The following is a 16,085-nucleotide window of genomic DNA, read 5'->3' on the forward strand; positions in this document are numbered from 1 at the left end:
CTTTGTTATGATAAAGCCTCCACTGGTGTCATCGGAAGAAAGATGCCATGGTCGAGATTCTTCACAGGTATACGATTTTAATTCTTTTCATTGGTACATTTGCTGGCATGGACATGTCTCATGCTCTACTCAATTGCTGCATCGACAACTCTTCGTACCGTGCGTGCAACGTGAAAGTCAACCTTGACCACGTAGACTATTCTTCCCCACCGCCGCCGCCGCCGGACAAGCCACTACCACCGACCTGCTTCGCGCTCTTCGCGCTACAGATGTCATCGACACGAAGCAAGAGACAGGCACTCTCGACAGCGGTCTTGATACTCTGCATTTTGACGGCCTGGGGCTCCCAGACGCCGTAGTCTTTCATATCGACGACGTTGCCGGTATCGCCGTCGACGCCGAAGCTGGACTTGCCCTCGGCATGTTTGGCGCGCAGGTTGGTCAGGATGCGGATGGGACTGGCGCCGGCGTTCTGGATGAGGGTGCGCGGAATGACCTCCATGGCCTCGGCGACGGCCTTGTAGGGCCACTGCATGACGCCCTCGACGGACTTTGACTTCTGGGCGAGACGCACGGAGACGGCCATCTCGGTGGCGCCACCGCCTGGGGACAGGCGTGGGTGGAACATGACGTTGCGAGCGACGGACATGGCGTCCTGGAGGTTGCGTTCGACTTCGTTGAGGATGTCCTTGGACGGGCCGCGCAGCAGGATCGTGCAGGCCTTGGGGTTCTTGCATTTGGTCAGGAAGGTGAAATACTCGTCGCCGATCTTCTCGATCTCGAACAGGCCACAGCCGGTGCCGACGTCGGACTCGACGAGGTCGTCGACCCTGTTCACGATCGTGGCGCCGACGGCACGCGCGATGCGGTTGTTGTCGGTCTTCCGCACCCGGCGGAGCGCGGTGACGCCGGCTTTGACGAAGTAGTGCTGGGCGAGATCTGAAACGCCCTTTTCGGTGATCACCAGATCCGGCTTGACGGCCAAGATGGCCTCGCACATCTTCTTGATTTGCTCTTCTTCAATCTGCAGGATGCGGTTCCACGAGTCCTCGTCCGTGATCTCGACGTTGGTCTGCGACTCGCCTTTCTTGTACTCGAGCGGGCAGTCGAGCAGCACGATCCGCGGGTTTTCTATCCGTCGCCGCATCGACGCATGTGTGATGTCTTTATTTAGCATAACCCCGTCCAGGACCCGTGAATCTTCGATCTCGCCCCCCGGAATCTTCTCCACCCGCGCATACCGCTTGATGTCTACTTCTTGTGGCTTCGAGGAGGTAGGGGCTGGTGACTTCGCAGCGCCGTTCGTTGTTGCTGCATTCGACACCGAACTCTGGTCTAGGGCTACCGTCCGCACCGCTTTCAGCGCCAGTGAGCACATCAGATCCGAGTATCTGGAGACGGTCTTTGTGCCAATGGACGATTTGATGAGTGCTGCCATTTGTTTGTCACTTGATGTGTCCACCGGTATTGAGACCTCCTCGACGATGGCCAAAGCATCCGCGAGGGCCTTTTTGAATGCTTGGATAATGACAACCGGATGGATGTTTCGTTCGAGCTGCGGGAGCGCCTGGGCTAGGATTTCGCCGGCTACCATGTAATTAGTTTTCGTCGTGTACCAGACTCCATGTCTTCACCGCCATACCTAGAATGATCACCGTCGTTGTACCGTCTCCCACCTCTTCATCTTGTGTCCGGCTCAATTCAATCATACTCTTTGCGGCAGGATGCGCCACTTCGATTTCCCGCAAGATGGCATGGCCGTCGTTGGTCAAGACGATTCCTCCCATGGGATCCAGTAGCATTTTTAACATCGCTTTCGGCCCGAGGCATGATCTGATGATATCCGCAACCCTGCCGGTGTCAGTATGTTGTGGTCGTCGCAGGTTTCTGCTCGTTGCTCACGTTTTGGCCGCGGTGATATTTGATATCTGTGCCTTCCGCCCGACTTGTCTCTCACCGGCGCCCGTGTCTTTTGCAAAAGTTAGAGGCTGTCAGGCATCATCTTATGGGTCTACTCACTCATAACCACGACAGGGGCCTGCATCTTGCCTGCGTTTCAGGCTTGTGGCCCTAATGTAGATCCGGCTTGGGACGGGTGAATCAGCCTCAATGATGGCTTGTCAGCGAAGAACGAGAGCCAAAGGGGGATGTAAGCACGTTTCTTGAGACAATATACGGTTTGCAGGTATGGTCAGATGTGTTTGAAGTCGATTCGCGCGGCCTAAGTTGTTCGTATAGTGCAAGTTTCTCCAACTTTTACGCCAAGCCTTAATAGGCGCGAGGCTGCGGGCGCCGCAGTGTCACTGAACGGGCTCAGCCTTGCGCCTGCTTTTACATTTGCGAGTTTTACCTCTACTCAGGAGTAATTGGATCGGCAATCCATGGTTCCTCGTACGGCTATCGATCTGCTAGCCCTCATCTTGATCCATATGATCCCGACCCCGTTTACCAGCACCACCTCTACCCGTCCGTGTATGCCGCAACGTGGCGCCCCTCTGGCCCCTGTTCTCATGCAATTCTTTCATTTCCATGGCAGCAGCCCTCTGCGCGTCTCCAACCCGTTCGGCCAGGACCATGACTTCTTCTTTCACGGTCTGGTATTCCGGCAGTTTCTTTCCTAACGCGCCTTCTATCCTCAACCAAAGCTCAACATCATATTGAGTGACCAGGGAAATCGCCTTGCCGCTCTTGCCTGCTCTTGCCGTACGCCCGACTCGGTGAATATAAGTCTTGCTGTCCTGCGGAAGATCGAAGTTGATGACAAGATCGACCGAGGGAATATCCAGGCCACGAGCCGCCACATCGGAAGCCACCAACAGATCCCGAGCTTTTGCTCGAAACTTGTTCAGGGCGGCCAGTCGAGCCTGTTGAGAGAGCTGACCATGAATCGGTACCGCTGAGAAGCCCAGAGTCCTAAGGAGAATAGAGAGGCGCTGCGCTTCGTTGACAGTCCGTGTGAATATGATCCCGGTGTGCCCCGCATGCTCATTGAGCACGTGAATGAGATACAGGTCCTTATGTTTGTGAGGGATGAATAGGTATGACTGTATCAAGGTGGAGACAGTCTGATATTTGTCCTGGGACACCGCGACTCGGAGAGGATTTGACAGAGACGCCCGTTGAAGGGACTCGACCTTGCTTGACATAGTGGCCGAAAACAGATATGTCTTTCTACCCTCTCGTGGCAGAATCTTCAGGATTTTGTCCAGAATCGGCCCGAAATCAAGATCCAGCAATCGATCGGCTTCGTCCATGACAAGGTACTTCAACTGTCGGAGAGAGAACCCCTTTGTGTTTTCCAGATGGTCCAGCAATCGCCCAGGCGTGGCGACAATAACATGCGGCTTCTTTCCCAGGGCAATTGCCTGTGGGATCATGTCCATTCCGCCGACTAACACTGCGCATCGTACTGCTATCAGCGCACCTAGAGCCTCCACCGCCTGAGAGATCTGGAATGCCAATTCTCTGGTCGGTGCCAAGATCAAAGAGTGTAATTGTTGCGGTTTATCCATCAGGGCTTGTAGTATGGGCAGTACGAAGGCCGCCGTCTTTCCACTGCCGGTCTCCGCCAACCCTATGAGATCTCGACCCTGTAATGCCAATGGTATGGACTCGGCTTGAATGGGCGTGGGTGTCTTATAGCCGAGCGACTCGCATGCTTCGCACAAAGAGTCAATTATTCCCAGCTCTTTGAATGTTGTCGGGGCCTTGGGCTTTTCTATGACGATGTCATCTTCGCCGCCGCTGTGAGCGTCGGGGCTTTGGGAGGAGGAGTTCGACTCCGCGGATCCAGTATTGACCGGGTCTTCGCCATGGCTTAACTTGCGTTTCTTGAGAGGCGGCATGTCTGCGTTGTGCGAGATGGGCTTTTGGGAGGTCGGCAGGTGGGTGGGAAAGTGATGATGGAAGAATGGTAGCGGTCAAAATTTTTGTTGAGGCGCTCCTTATCTTATCGCATGTGATCGCAGCCTTGCTGACAAGGCTGTAGTACTATTTCTCCCTCACGTTCCTTTCGTTCATCCCTAGGCAAGAAAATCCAAGAGCGAGCGAAATGCTGGCATAGACTATGCCCTGCAGAGTATAGAGCTGATACAACCTCTCTTCCCCAGAGTGAATTTCTACGATGCCTCAGACAGAATCGCGCCTTTGAGAAGGCGCGCGGAGAAGCCAAATTCTAGATTTTCGCCCTCGAACAATTGCAATATATTGGCAATTATAATAGGTAGTATGCCCTGACTTGAGCTCTAATTCAGAACCAGCACTGGGGGTATCTTCGTATGACATAAAATCGTTAGTCCTCAGGTTGCGTGGTCATGAACACTCATCTCCGACCAGCAACAGTCCTGGCCAATCCAAGCAGTCTTTTGTCTTCCAATTTAGAAGTTCTCAGCAATTCGTTTCCAGAATGACTTCTTTGGGGCATGCCCATATTCATTCAGGATAGCATCCTCCTCCTCGGTCTCTACTGTGTCAAGATCTTTCCTCCTTCCCACATCCAAGTCGATTTCATGTAGTGGCCAATACCTGGTGTGGAAAATCCATTTGTATCCAAAGTAGATGACCGGGAACAGCGGCAGCAGGATATAGGCGTCGACAAAGTTCCCCGCATTGAAGGGACTCAGTGTCGTCCAGCCCTGGACCAGAGCGAGGAACAAGTTTGCAGCCAGTCCAAAATAGGCGTTCCAGGGATACCAGAGGGATTTGAAAGGCAGCTCACGCTCGTGTCGACCTTGCTTCGCCCAACCCTGGCGGAATCGGATATGAACAAACGATATAGCGCCCCACACGATGAAGGTGCTCACGCCAGACAGGTTGACAATATAGCTGTAAGCTTTGCCAGCGCCCGTCGAGACGTTCATCATTGCCAGCGCTCCAAACAGATTGGTGAAGACGACTGCCAGGACAGGCACTCCGCGAGGGTCGGTATAGCCCAGGAACTTCGGAGCCTTCCTTTCCTGGGCCATGAACAGCACAGTCCGGGAGCCGATATAGATGGAGCTGTTGACCGCAGAGAGACAAGTGACCAAAATGAAGGCGTTGATCAGGTGGACACCTCCTTCCCACCCAGCATTCTGGATTGCAATTGTCATTGGCGATTTCAGCACCCTCGAACTTCCGTTGACCAACGAGTCTGCATTGGCAGGACAAGTCAGGCCAAAGAAGAACGCCGAGCCCATGTAGACGAAAATGATGCGCCAGAAGACTTGTCGGATGGCACGTGGGACTGCCGTCTTGGGGTTTCGCGTCTCCGTGGCTGCCACGGCGATGGATTCGCAGCCGGCATAGAAGGTTGAGCAGAATACAAAGACGGAGGCGACACCGCGGAAGCCATGAGAGAACGCCCCAGGGTTATGCCAGTATCTGAAGCCCAATGCTCCGTGTTGGCCTACGAGGCCGCCTGAAGCATAGACAATGCTGAAGATGAAGTAGGCTGTCAGACCGAGGAGCTTCGCCAGAGCCAGCCAGAACTCTGCCTCGCCGAAGGTTGTGACACCCAGCAGTTGGAAGCCCAGGAAGGCGAACCAGAATATCAGGAAATATCCCCATAGAGGCACTTTGTCGCTCCAGAAGACGAAGATGGAAGACAGCACATTGTACTCGTTGGCAAGGACGGCCACCCAAATGATAAAGTAGTTCCAGCCCACCGCGCATCCAAAGGCCGGGTCGACGAATCGGTCTGCCAGGCTGGTAAAGGCTCCGCCGCTGGGATACAGGGTGGTCAACTCCCCCAGCGATTGCATGATGCTGAATGCAATGATGCCGATAACACCAAATCCGATGAGGAGCGCCGCTGGCCCACCATTGGCAAGAGCACCTGGATAGCATATGAGTATTTCTGTCGATTGGTAACAAGGAGTCTCAGCCTTACCTCCGGACCCAATCAACAGGCCTGGCCCTATGATGCCGGCCAGGGCCATCATGCTGAGATGACGAGTCTTGAGGCCTCGCTTGACACCGCTATGCGGGTCAATGGCCTGGAAGTCTCCGACATGGCTGGTCAATGACTGATGTGAGACGGATTCTCGCCCGGGTTCCTTGTCTACATCATCCACCATTGCTGCAAGGAGAGTGATACAGAAGAGGGCCGGCTGATAACGGAGTGCCACACGAAAAGAAATCCTTTCCCAACGAAGCCAAGGCGATGGGAAGAGGTTTAGATTTCTACATACATATTTTCATGTGTATATAGATAGCACTCACCGTCGTGTCGTACTTTCCTAAAGGTTGAATGAATCTGCGCGCCGCTGATGTCGCAATCGAGCAGAAAAATTGGCCATTGACTGGAAGCCAATACTCTGTATCTGACGAGCAAAAGCAACTTTTACCCTTCACAGCCAAGCCTATATAAGCGAAACAATGACTTCGGTACACTCGTTCACCCAATTAAACGGGATCATCGCAATGCAGATTGTAAGCCACGTTGCTTGCGTTCCTGAAGCAGTTTCTACAAGAAAACGAGGGAACGGAGATCATCGACGTCATATAGAGAAAAGTAATGGAGTTTTGGTAACAACTGAACCAGTTGAACAGATGAATCAAGATGGATGATTGATTAATTATATGTCGATGCTGTCTTTCTCGGTGGTGCAATACCCAGCAGCAATCTTCCTCGCATCCATCAAAGGTCCCTCCCAGTGGAGAGCAGCTACCAAATCTCTCCTAGGTCTCTTTTCCCTGTGGCAGTTGCCAGTTGGCCTGCCCCCAACATGTAGCACATCTACTGAGTGTTGTGTTTAGAAGCAACATCCTCGACTTCAATGCCGACAGAGTGTCTCTTCTCATCCAGGGCATGGACATGGCTCACAGTCCCGTCGAGACCCATCTCAGTCGCCAAAGTCAATCCCTTCTGAGTGGCGGCTCCACCACCCAGCAGAGCCTGATCTCCGTCGAAATGTTTGGCGATCTCCTCAAGAGGTGTGTTACGTGTTTCCACGTAAAAGAAATAGACGACTGCAAGCTCAATACCTAGCCAGACGCAATAGCTGATCGTATCATTAGCAGCTATTTCCAGCAGAGTCGTGCGGAGGGATGCTGCACTTACACAATGTAGTATTTCCAACCAATGTTGTCAAGCGCAATGGGATTGACGTATTGGTTGAAGAACAGGGCCGCGTCGACCATCAGGAACATGACAGTCAAGCCCTTGGCTCGGATGTTGTAGGGCAGGATCTCGGCGGTATAGCCGACCAGCATGCCAGACCATGCAATATTGTAGAAGAAGTAGTAGATGTAGATAAACCTTCCGAGGGTCAGTACCAAATCTCGGGAACGATAAGTCAGGGATCTGAAACCTACCCAACCACGGCGTTGGCGGCCGATTTGGAGCCATCGATGGCGAACCTTGCAGAGCAGATAGTCCACGAAATAAAGGTCAAAAGCATCCCCGTGGTTGAAATGAGGAAAAGCTTGCGGCGGCCGACCTTGTCAACGAAGAAACAGGCGATAACGGCAGTGAAGAGGTTGAAAATTTGGAGTACCTGTAACTGTGGTCAGCACCAACCATAGCCGTGAACTGAACGAGCACACTCACGCCATTGATCAGGTTTTGTGTCAGTGTATCCGTATAGCCGATGTTGTTGAGCACCTGCAGGATCACATTTAGTCCAGCTCACAGGTCCTGGTATCGTGGTTGAGAGGACTGATCACTGACCTTGTTTATATAGTACGACACAAGACCATTGCCGGACCATTGAGAGAAGAGACCAGCAGACAACAAGATGATCAGTCTGCGGCGGTTGCCCTTGGTCTTGATAAGCTCAAGCCAGCCGTTCGACTCAAGCTCCTTCTCTAGTCTGATGGTGTCGCGAATCTCAACATATTCCAGTTGGACCAGCTCGTCGTTGACGTTCCCATTGGCGTGGACATTGCCGAGGACTTGCAGGCCCTTCTCTTCTTTGCCTTGCGCAATATACCATCTAGGGGATTCGGGCACGAACCAGATGAACATGATTTGAATCAGCGAGGGTGCAGCCTGCACGATGGTGGGAATACGCCACGACCAGTTGCTCGTGATATGGTCGGTGCCGTAGGTGAGCCAAGCAGCAACAATCGAGCCCGCATACCACGTAGTGTTGTAGATTGTTGTGAAGATGGCTCGATGCTGGGGATGAACCAATTCGGTGATGAGCAAAGGCGAGGCACCGTGTGCAATCGCGACTCCGAAACCGATCAAGAACCGAGCTCCCAAGAACATGCCGAAGTTGGCGGAGACAGATTGCAATACGACGCCAATCAGCATGATGATGCAGCCGATAAGTATACCCATGCGGCGACCGAGAAAATCGGCGGCGTAGGGCACAAATGGGATGGCTGCCAACGAGCCAATCGCCATGATAGCGTTCAAGATACCAATTTTGCCGCCTGTAGGGTGATTGAAATGGTCTTGCCATGCTGTTAGAGTCTGCAGACCGTTCATCATGGAGCCGTCGTATCTGTGGATCTACCGGTCAGTGACCGAGGCAATGGTACGATACCCATTCAAGCTCAAGCCTACCCGTTAGTGGCACTGGTGAGTACCACAAACATAAGAATGATATAGGTCTTTCTCAACGCAGGGTCCTTATACCATGTTACCGAAGGAAACTGGCGACCGGCCAGCTCGAAGTATCCTTGCCCCATGGTGGCTATAGGTGTTGATGATCGAAGGGGTTCTCGCTGACAGGGGAAATCCCGATCTTAGAAGATATGATCTCCGTGATGCCTATCTGAAGGTCTGAAGGTTGAGAGAGAGGACGGTGAATGAGGTGAGCAACACTTCTTTATACAGCATCATATCCTCGGACCTCCATGCAGACTCACCTGGTCCTGCCACAATGGCAATACTGCCGTAGTCGCTCAGGCTAGCATTCTAGAAGGTCAGCAACCAAGACACCTGAGTAACATCGCATATAGCCAATGATGGATTGCACTGGTGCTCGATCATGCGCCTCAAAAGGACAACAAGGGTCTGGATTGGAGAAACTTACAGAACCGAAAGGCTGGCTAAAAGGTCCGTCGTGGAGGTGGAGACTTTTTTCTGCCCGAGATCTTACCCTGCAGCTGACTGTAGAACTTCTATTGGCGTGAGACACAGGCCCGGAGGCAGATGACGGCGCAGGGTAGTTTTCCCGGAGAGCCGGCCATCACTGCAGTGGTCTGGAAAGACATCTCTGGAGAATCTGGAGATGTGGAGGAAAGGGAGAAGTGCGGGTGAAGTGGACCAAGACCTTGTCGAAGATGGGGGAAATTGACCCACTGTGATTTTCCCAAAAGGGGCCCCGGGGGGGATGTGATCGATGTGAGGGTTGTCTGTTCGTACAACAAAGCTCCCCTGGTCGATATATATTATCCTATTATCCGGTGTAATTCTCTTGTCAACCGTTGTTTCCTCGGTAGAAGGAGGCGCCATCTCATCCCCTCACTTACATGTTCGGTGAGGACATGTTTCCAACCGTTATCTGATCATGAGCTCAGATGATCGAGAAGTATGTCGCATGATAGGCACCCCACACGGAGCGACCCTTGAACCAAATCCCAGCCCAAAGTTTGCCGGATGGACGTTAGAGGCAAGGCTTTGCCTCCTTGACTTTCTGCCGCAATGTCTCCAGTCCCTCCGCTCGTCCAGATGGGCATTGGCAAAACCCGACACCATGCAGAGTTCGCTTCATCAACCTCCATAGGCATGTATCTTAAGATAATCGTCGCCCAATTGGGAAGGTCACTGCATCTTCGAACTCATCGACTCCAAGACATATCCACAAGGAACTCCGGTATTGCATGCTTCCGGATGATATGTGAGATTGAAGGTAGGTGGCTCTCCTAGATGCCTGACGGATATTGCACAGATGTCGTTATTACAACAAATTGTAATCTAAGATGCTGGCGAGGAGGAATTGAATCCTTTTGCCGGTCAAGAGTATATGGAGCCGTCCTTCTCAGCAAAGAAATGTGTCAATACTCAAGTTTGAATCACTGGCAGAGCTGTGGTTCGATCGTGTCGTTCCAGGGTTTGGTGGCCAAGATGCATTCACTTCTTCTTCTTCTTCTTCTTCTTCTTCTTCTTCTTGTTGCTTCCGTCTGTCCGCTTTTGGCTGGTTATGTCTCTGCTAACCCAGGCAAGGCAGGTTGGCCCTTGCAGAGTAGTAGGTAACCCATAAGTCAGAGAAAGTCCAGCGTCAGGCCTTTCACCGTGGCTAAAATCAGAGTCCAGGGCACCGGAGAGGATACGGACATCACATACCAAACAATCCTCAACAACACACACACATTTTTGGTCAAATCACGCCAGCAAACTATATGAAGTTCTTCGCCACTGAGCCAGAGCAAGGCCTCTTCAACTTCACTGGTGGTCAAGTAGATGTTGGCATCGCCAAAGACCATGGGAAGTATTTGCGCTGCCACAACCTTGTGTGGCTTTCGCAGCAGCTCAGCGACTGTGTGACATATGGCAACTGGACGGCAGACAGCTTGACTGCGGTTATGGAAAACCATATCAAGACATTGATCACTCTCTGGCAGGACGTGTGTTATTCTTGGGATGTTGTGATTTGTGAATGAGGCACTTGCTTCGAATGGAAGCTTTGCTTCTAGCATTTGGGTAAGCATAACATAACACCCAAGCTTGTGGAAATACCTTGAGACTGACAAGGAGAAGTATGACACGATCGGGCCAGAATACTTCTTCCTTGCATATCGGTTTGCTCAGGAAGCTGTTGAGGCGACTGGCAAGGACATCAAGTTGTATTACAACGATTACGGCATCGAAGATACCGGCAACAAGACCCAAGCTGTATATGGCCTGATCAGGGAACTGCAATCTCGCGGCATCCGTATCGACGGGGTTGGTCTAGAGTCGCACTTCCAAGTGGGTGGTACACCGAGCGTGGAGGTGCAAGTTACCGCGAAGCAAGGCTACGTCAGCCTCGGGCTGGAGGTTGCAGTCACCGAACTCGACGTTCGATTCCCCGAAGTCAACGCCACAAATGCCACTGGCTTTGCAATGCAGGCCCAGAACTACTACGACTCGGTCTCCAGCTGTGTCCAGGTTGATGGCTGTGTAGGGATCACGGTCTGGGACTTTGACGATCAGTATTCCTGGATCCCGGGCACTTTCCCAGGGCAAGGGGTCGCGGATTTGTACAACGCGGATTTTACCCGGAAGCCAGCATATTATGCTGTGGGAGAGGCGCTGCAGGGCATCCCATGCTCAGTCTGTTCCGCATCGATCTCGCATCTGGCTCACTGCATCTGTCAGAGATGATCATATCCAGAAGATGGACGATTGGGTCAGCCTATTGTACTGACATCGGCCAGACCGATGGTGGAGCAAAGGGGTCGACCGCCACATGTTGACAGAAAATAGAACAACTCATGATATGTTGATTGTTCTTGATGATAGCCAAAGTCTCCGTCCGCGCGTAATACTCTGTGCTATTGAGCCGAAAGTCGTGCTGATACAGGTCTCGAGGCAAGCATATGCCAACCCTATTCGGTGTATGGCGTCGACTTCTTCCGCAAAAGCAGGTTCTCATCCTGGGACGGCCCTTGCGGTGATGGCGAGTACGCCTCAACTTTCTTCACCCGAAGTTCTGCCGGAATGCAAATGAGCTCGTTGACAGGGTCCAAATCTCTGGAAAGAGTTCTCATGATGAAGCACATGATAGATACTGCTAGCGGCACATATCGAACACGACTAATCAGCCGAAGTTTATCCTCTATTCAGGTAGTGGAGAGGATCGTGGTCGTAGCAGAGCTGACCTGAGACTATCAGTCAATAGTTTGCTAAGAAGGAGCCAACACTCGCGCCAACGTAGTATGTGATGAGCTGCGAGGGTGAATCGTACGGGGAGCTGTCGAAGCAAAATCGCCAGACATCGTGGCACGCAAATGGGACATCGAGCAGGAGGAGCTTTCAAGAAGCCAACTTGTTGCATATCGAATCGGTTCAAAGGGAGCCCTGCTTGTGTTCATGCAAGCCGCATTTTCCTGAGTGATTTTGACAACCTCACATTCGTTGACCCCTCAGCCTGTGCTCGGTCCTCACTCTAGCAGTCACAGTTCAGCATCCCACATTCAAGCAACTGGTGGCCGCCGAAGACACGGGGCATGGCATAAATGCAGAAGGCACCTGCTCAAGTTCTCTCAACTCATGATGGATGACAGCCTCACTCTGCCCAAGGCGTATGTTTCGGCGTTGGAGGGTGCCGTGACCAACATTGCACAAGGCCTTGTCCCGCCCTGAGGCTGCGCGCCGTTGCTCGCAGTAATGCATACCTTCCTTATATTGTAGCCGCGCATGATATGGTTGGTGTTTGCCAGAGAGCCACACCGCGGGATCGAGGAACTCCAGACATTGAGTTTGGGGATGAATCATTAGCCCGCTCTCCGGGCGGCCGTCGGCGATGTGGACTTTCGGAAGAGCTGTCCAAGGCGTGCTCGGCCATTTAGATAAGAAAAGATTGCTTCAGAGCAGTTTCCACCATACCATCTCTATCTGTCACAGATGTTGGAAACAAGTGATATTGAAGTCTTCCAGAGTGACTCGCTGGCGCGTTCATCCAACACTTTTTGCGTTGTCTGAATAGCTTTCCACCGATAGTGACAGCAGGAGTCGCAAGATGGTGTAGAGGAGAGGCGAACGAGCCCTGGTGAACTCTCCTCAGAACCTACAGTCATCGCCCCTGATGTGATAGCTAAGAGCCGCAGATATAACGTGAGAATTGTAAATTAAATGAATGAGATCATCGGATGGTGCGAGGAAAAAGGGGTCAGCCTTGTTCCACCCCTATTCGGGAAATGGCTAAAGATCTCTATTCTACCTCCGTTCATCCCTTTCCCCATCACTTCGACCTTCTTCTTCCAGTCTCTCATTAGGCTAATTGTATTGTTGCCTCAACCCTCAACTCAATACCAGCATGGGTGCTTGCACCGATCCATTCGAATCTCGCTTTGCATCCAGTCGTCATCATCGCTCTGTATGGGCTAGAAGCCTTGAAAACACGAGCCAGTTCTCGGCAGATGGCAATCACGGGAACGTCCAAAATTTGCGGTCGATCATGAGGACCATTTCTCAGCGCCCGCCCTTGCCCGACTCCGAGAAGCTCTGGCTCTCCGCAGTCTTTCCCTCGAGTGAAAGTCCGTGTGAGACATGACCATAATGTCCTGCCGAACTAGGTATGTCAGATTGAGAAGTATCTGGACTGACAGCCGGGTTGATGCTCCATATGCTGGGGATATCGGAATTTTGGATGACTACAACCAGCGTGTGAGCGGAGTTGGTAGCAGATGGCACTCACTTCAGATATTTCGCACAGAGGTTTGCAACTCCGTGTATTAATGGTAAGAACGGCCACAAAGCCCCGTCTGTTCATTTGACCCTATATCCTCTTCTTTACTGGTACATCAGTGTATATTGAATATGGCAGCCGTGTGTTGGTGTCTGTTGTCTTTTGCTGTACTCCTTGCTACTTCCCTCGGCCATCCATTTGAGGCAGCTCGCAGATCGGGTGTTGCTGTATCAAACACCAAAAGCTCCTTGACCATCATCTACCAAAACAATTTGAATGCCTCAGACGATGTCAACCATGTCGGCGGAATCCTCCTGGATCCCATGACCTCAAGTGCTGCCGTGGAAGCTTGTGGTGCTCTCAGCGAGACACTCCTGACTCACACCACCATCCAAAATTACAGTTCAGATTTCTCCTCTGCTCTCTCGTACCTGGCATTCTCCGGGAGAGTGTCACCAAATCAAGCATATCACCTCTCCGGAGGCACTTTACAGGTATTCGGTCAAGCACAGCTCTCCTTTGAGCCTTCTGCGCAGGCCGACATTGAGCTACCTGTCCTCTGCACGCAGTCCAGCAACGCCAGTGAGCCACCGAATTCTACAGCCAGCACATCAAGTGAGAACACCATCGCCGCAGCTGGCAACGTCTATGTGGGCTATCGCAATGAGAAGTCCTTTCGCTTCCTAGGCATCAGATACGCGGACCCTCCAAAGCGGTTCAAATAGTCCTGTCTCTACTCGGGCACCGGGGAGACGGCAAACGCCACCACCTATGGCTCCCAATGTACGCAAGTCAGTGGAGGTAGTGAAGACTGCCTATTCCTCAACATTCAGACACCGTACATCCCCAAAGCTGGTTCAAGCAAAGACCTGAGACCGGTACTCTTTTGGATACACGGTGGTGGATTTACCGGTGGCACTGGTGCTGACCCGCTCAGCGACGGCGGCAACCTCGCGTCTCGCGAAGACATCGTCGTAGTCACCATCAACTACCGACTTTCGACGCTCGGCTTTCTAGCAATACCGGACACGGACATCAAAGGCAACTTCGGCATTGGTGATCAGATCGTGGCACTGCAATGGACCGTCAACAACATCGCCCAGTTCGGAGGAGATCCCAGACGGATCACCATCATTGGCGAGAGTGCCGGAGCCGGCTCGGTGCGGACTCTGCTGGGCAGTCCACCTGCCATCGGCCTGTATCAGGGAGCGGTGGCCATGTCGAACCTCGGCGGCGGCGTCGACCTTGGCCTCACTGGGAACTACGGCACCACTTACTCATCATATTACACAATCAATGAGTCGTACACGGTGGCGGGCCCCCAGATCTTCAACGGAAGCAACTGTACTCAGCCAACGTTGAGCGGCAGGATAGCCTGTCTGGAAACCGTCAACGCCAGTGAGCTTGTCTCGCTCAACACCGTTGCGCGATACGTCGTCCAGGACGGTACCATCGTGAACACCACCGAGCTAGATGTAGTCAACAGGAACGGCAGTTCGGCATATGTCCCCATCATCTTCGGTGTCGCCGCCAACGACGGCGCGTCCTTCTCCAACATCTCGCCGACACCCGTGCAAAACGAGACCCAGGGCCTCATGGTCGGACTCGGGATCAACGCCTCATACGCCCAGGCGATCATCCAGTCCAGCTTGTTCCCGTACTACGACACAGGTAATAGGACACGAGACTCGTTCAACGTCACGCAGCGCGTCGCCACCGACAATACCTTCCGCTGTGCCGACCAAGCCACCGTCTACGCGGGTGCCGCATCAGGCGCGTTCCCGGCAACTTATTACTACCAGTTCGAGCGGACCATCAATGGATATAACCCGGAAAACGTGGACAGCTCAGGCCGAGTCACGCCAGGGTATCCTCACGGCGACCCGAACATGCCGTATTTCCGGCTCCATGGCGCAGACATGGATTGGCTGTTTGGCAGTTTCTACGTGCCTCTGCGTGACGCCAACGATCTGTTCTCTGTCCAATTGGTCAGTGGCTACTTTGCCGAGTTTGTCAGGAGCGGCCAGCCAAATCCGTCTCTCGACTACCTCAGAGCAAGAGGCTACACCAAGAGCTTGCAGGGCGTTCAGGAGTCAGGCCTGTGGGACAAAGTGTCGAGTGACACGGGTCCCATTAAGCACCTGGATTATCCTGCGCTGACAGGGACGTTTGTGGATGTTCCACAGTGTGCTTGGTTGAACTATAGTCTCAGCTACTATCTTGAAGGAGGAAGTTGAAATATAGCAGTCAAAGAGAGAAGAACCCATCTGTGGTGAAGCATCTCGAGAACGTATTTGCTTGCAGGAAGTACGAAATCTAGCACCCGATCATGCTTGCACCATGTCTCTTCATATTCTGACCTCCTGTGCCCATGAACAGCTCACTTCGTTGGCCACAGAACCATGCGCCTGCATCAGTAGCAACAACGGTTCTCAGGGCATCCCCTTGTACTAAACGTCCCGTGTAGCCTATGTACAACAGCACGAAGGCCAGCAGCACATCGGCCACAGCGGCTCAAGAATATAGAGGACACCCATATGTCAGAGAGCACTTCCGCAGCAGGCACCTGGATGGTAAGTAGCAATAGCTAGCGATGCACCTCGCCGGCATATCAATACCAGAGCGCGACAAATGGAATCCACATATCAAGCGCAAGAGATGTCGGAGATCCTCAACCTGTCAAGATCCCCCATTTCTGCTCCCCAGTGATGGTTATATACCTTAGTTATGTAACACGTTATATAGGTAGGTAGGAAGGTTGAAGGAGACAACGGAAGGAAACTTGAATTTGCATTTGGGGAAGAAGGCCCGTCAAAAGCG

The 16,085-nt window shown here is 52.5% G+C and overlaps 6 protein-coding genes across 6 annotated transcripts; 2 read left to right on the forward strand and 4 right to left on the reverse strand.

Annotated features, from left to right (window-relative positions):
- Nucleotides 1-196: 196 nt before the first annotated feature.
- On the reverse strand, nt 197-2,044 carry A1O1_04834 (T-complex protein 1 subunit gamma; the record flags this gene model as incomplete). The annotated part of the gene is made up of 4 exons (XM_007725723.1): nt 197-1,587; nt 1,643-1,851; nt 1,903-1,969; nt 2,020-2,044. 4 exons carry the CDS (start codon nt 2,042-2,044, stop codon nt 197-199), a joined length of 1,692 nt encoding a protein of 563 aa, XP_007723913.1.
- A 364-nt stretch (nt 2,045-2,408) lies between these two features.
- Nucleotides 2,409-3,845, reverse strand: A1O1_04835 (ATP-dependent rRNA helicase rrp3; the record flags this gene model as incomplete). Its single annotated transcript, XM_007725724.1, has 1 exon — nt 2,409-3,845. One exon carries the CDS (start codon nt 3,843-3,845, stop codon nt 2,409-2,411), a length of 1,437 nt encoding a protein of 478 aa, XP_007723914.1.
- A 531-nt stretch (nt 3,846-4,376) lies between these two features.
- A1O1_04836 (uncharacterized protein) lies at nt 4,377-6,056 on the reverse strand (the record flags this gene model as incomplete). Its single annotated transcript, XM_007725725.1, has 2 exons — nt 4,377-5,815; nt 5,870-6,056. 2 exons carry the CDS (start codon nt 6,054-6,056, stop codon nt 4,377-4,379), a joined length of 1,626 nt encoding a protein of 541 aa, XP_007723915.1.
- Nucleotides 6,057-6,718: 662 nt separating this feature from the next.
- On the reverse strand, nt 6,719-8,619 carry A1O1_04837 (uncharacterized protein; the record flags this gene model as incomplete). The annotated part of the gene is made up of 6 exons (XM_007725726.1): nt 6,719-6,983; nt 7,043-7,240; nt 7,297-7,478; nt 7,532-7,585; nt 7,652-8,432; nt 8,495-8,619. The coding sequence occupies 6 exons, from the start codon at nt 8,617-8,619 to the stop codon at nt 6,719-6,721; spliced, it is 1,605 nt and encodes a 534-aa protein (XP_007723916.1).
- Nucleotides 8,620-10,275: 1,656 nt separating this feature from the next.
- A1O1_04838 (uncharacterized protein) lies at nt 10,276-11,239 on the forward strand (the record flags this gene model as incomplete). Its single annotated transcript, XM_007725727.1, has 2 exons — nt 10,276-10,500; nt 10,634-11,239. The coding sequence occupies 2 exons, from the start codon at nt 10,276-10,278 to the stop codon at nt 11,237-11,239; spliced, it is 831 nt and encodes a 276-aa protein (XP_007723917.1).
- Nucleotides 11,240-13,396: 2,157 nt separating this feature from the next.
- On the forward strand, nt 13,397-15,502 carry A1O1_04839 (esterase/lipase; the record flags this gene model as incomplete). Its single annotated transcript, XM_007725728.1, has 2 exons — nt 13,397-13,915; nt 13,991-15,502. The coding sequence occupies 2 exons, from the start codon at nt 13,397-13,399 to the stop codon at nt 15,500-15,502; spliced, it is 2,031 nt and encodes a 676-aa protein (XP_007723918.1).
- Between the last annotated feature and the right edge of the window lie 583 nt (nt 15,503-16,085).

The sequence above is a fragment of the Capronia coronata genome (assembly GCF_000585585.1).
Source record: "Capronia coronata CBS 617.96 chromosome Unknown acBCG-supercont1.4, whole genome shotgun sequence".
NCBI classification, from domain to species: domain Eukaryota; kingdom Fungi; phylum Ascomycota; class Eurotiomycetes; order Chaetothyriales; family Herpotrichiellaceae; genus Capronia; species Capronia coronata.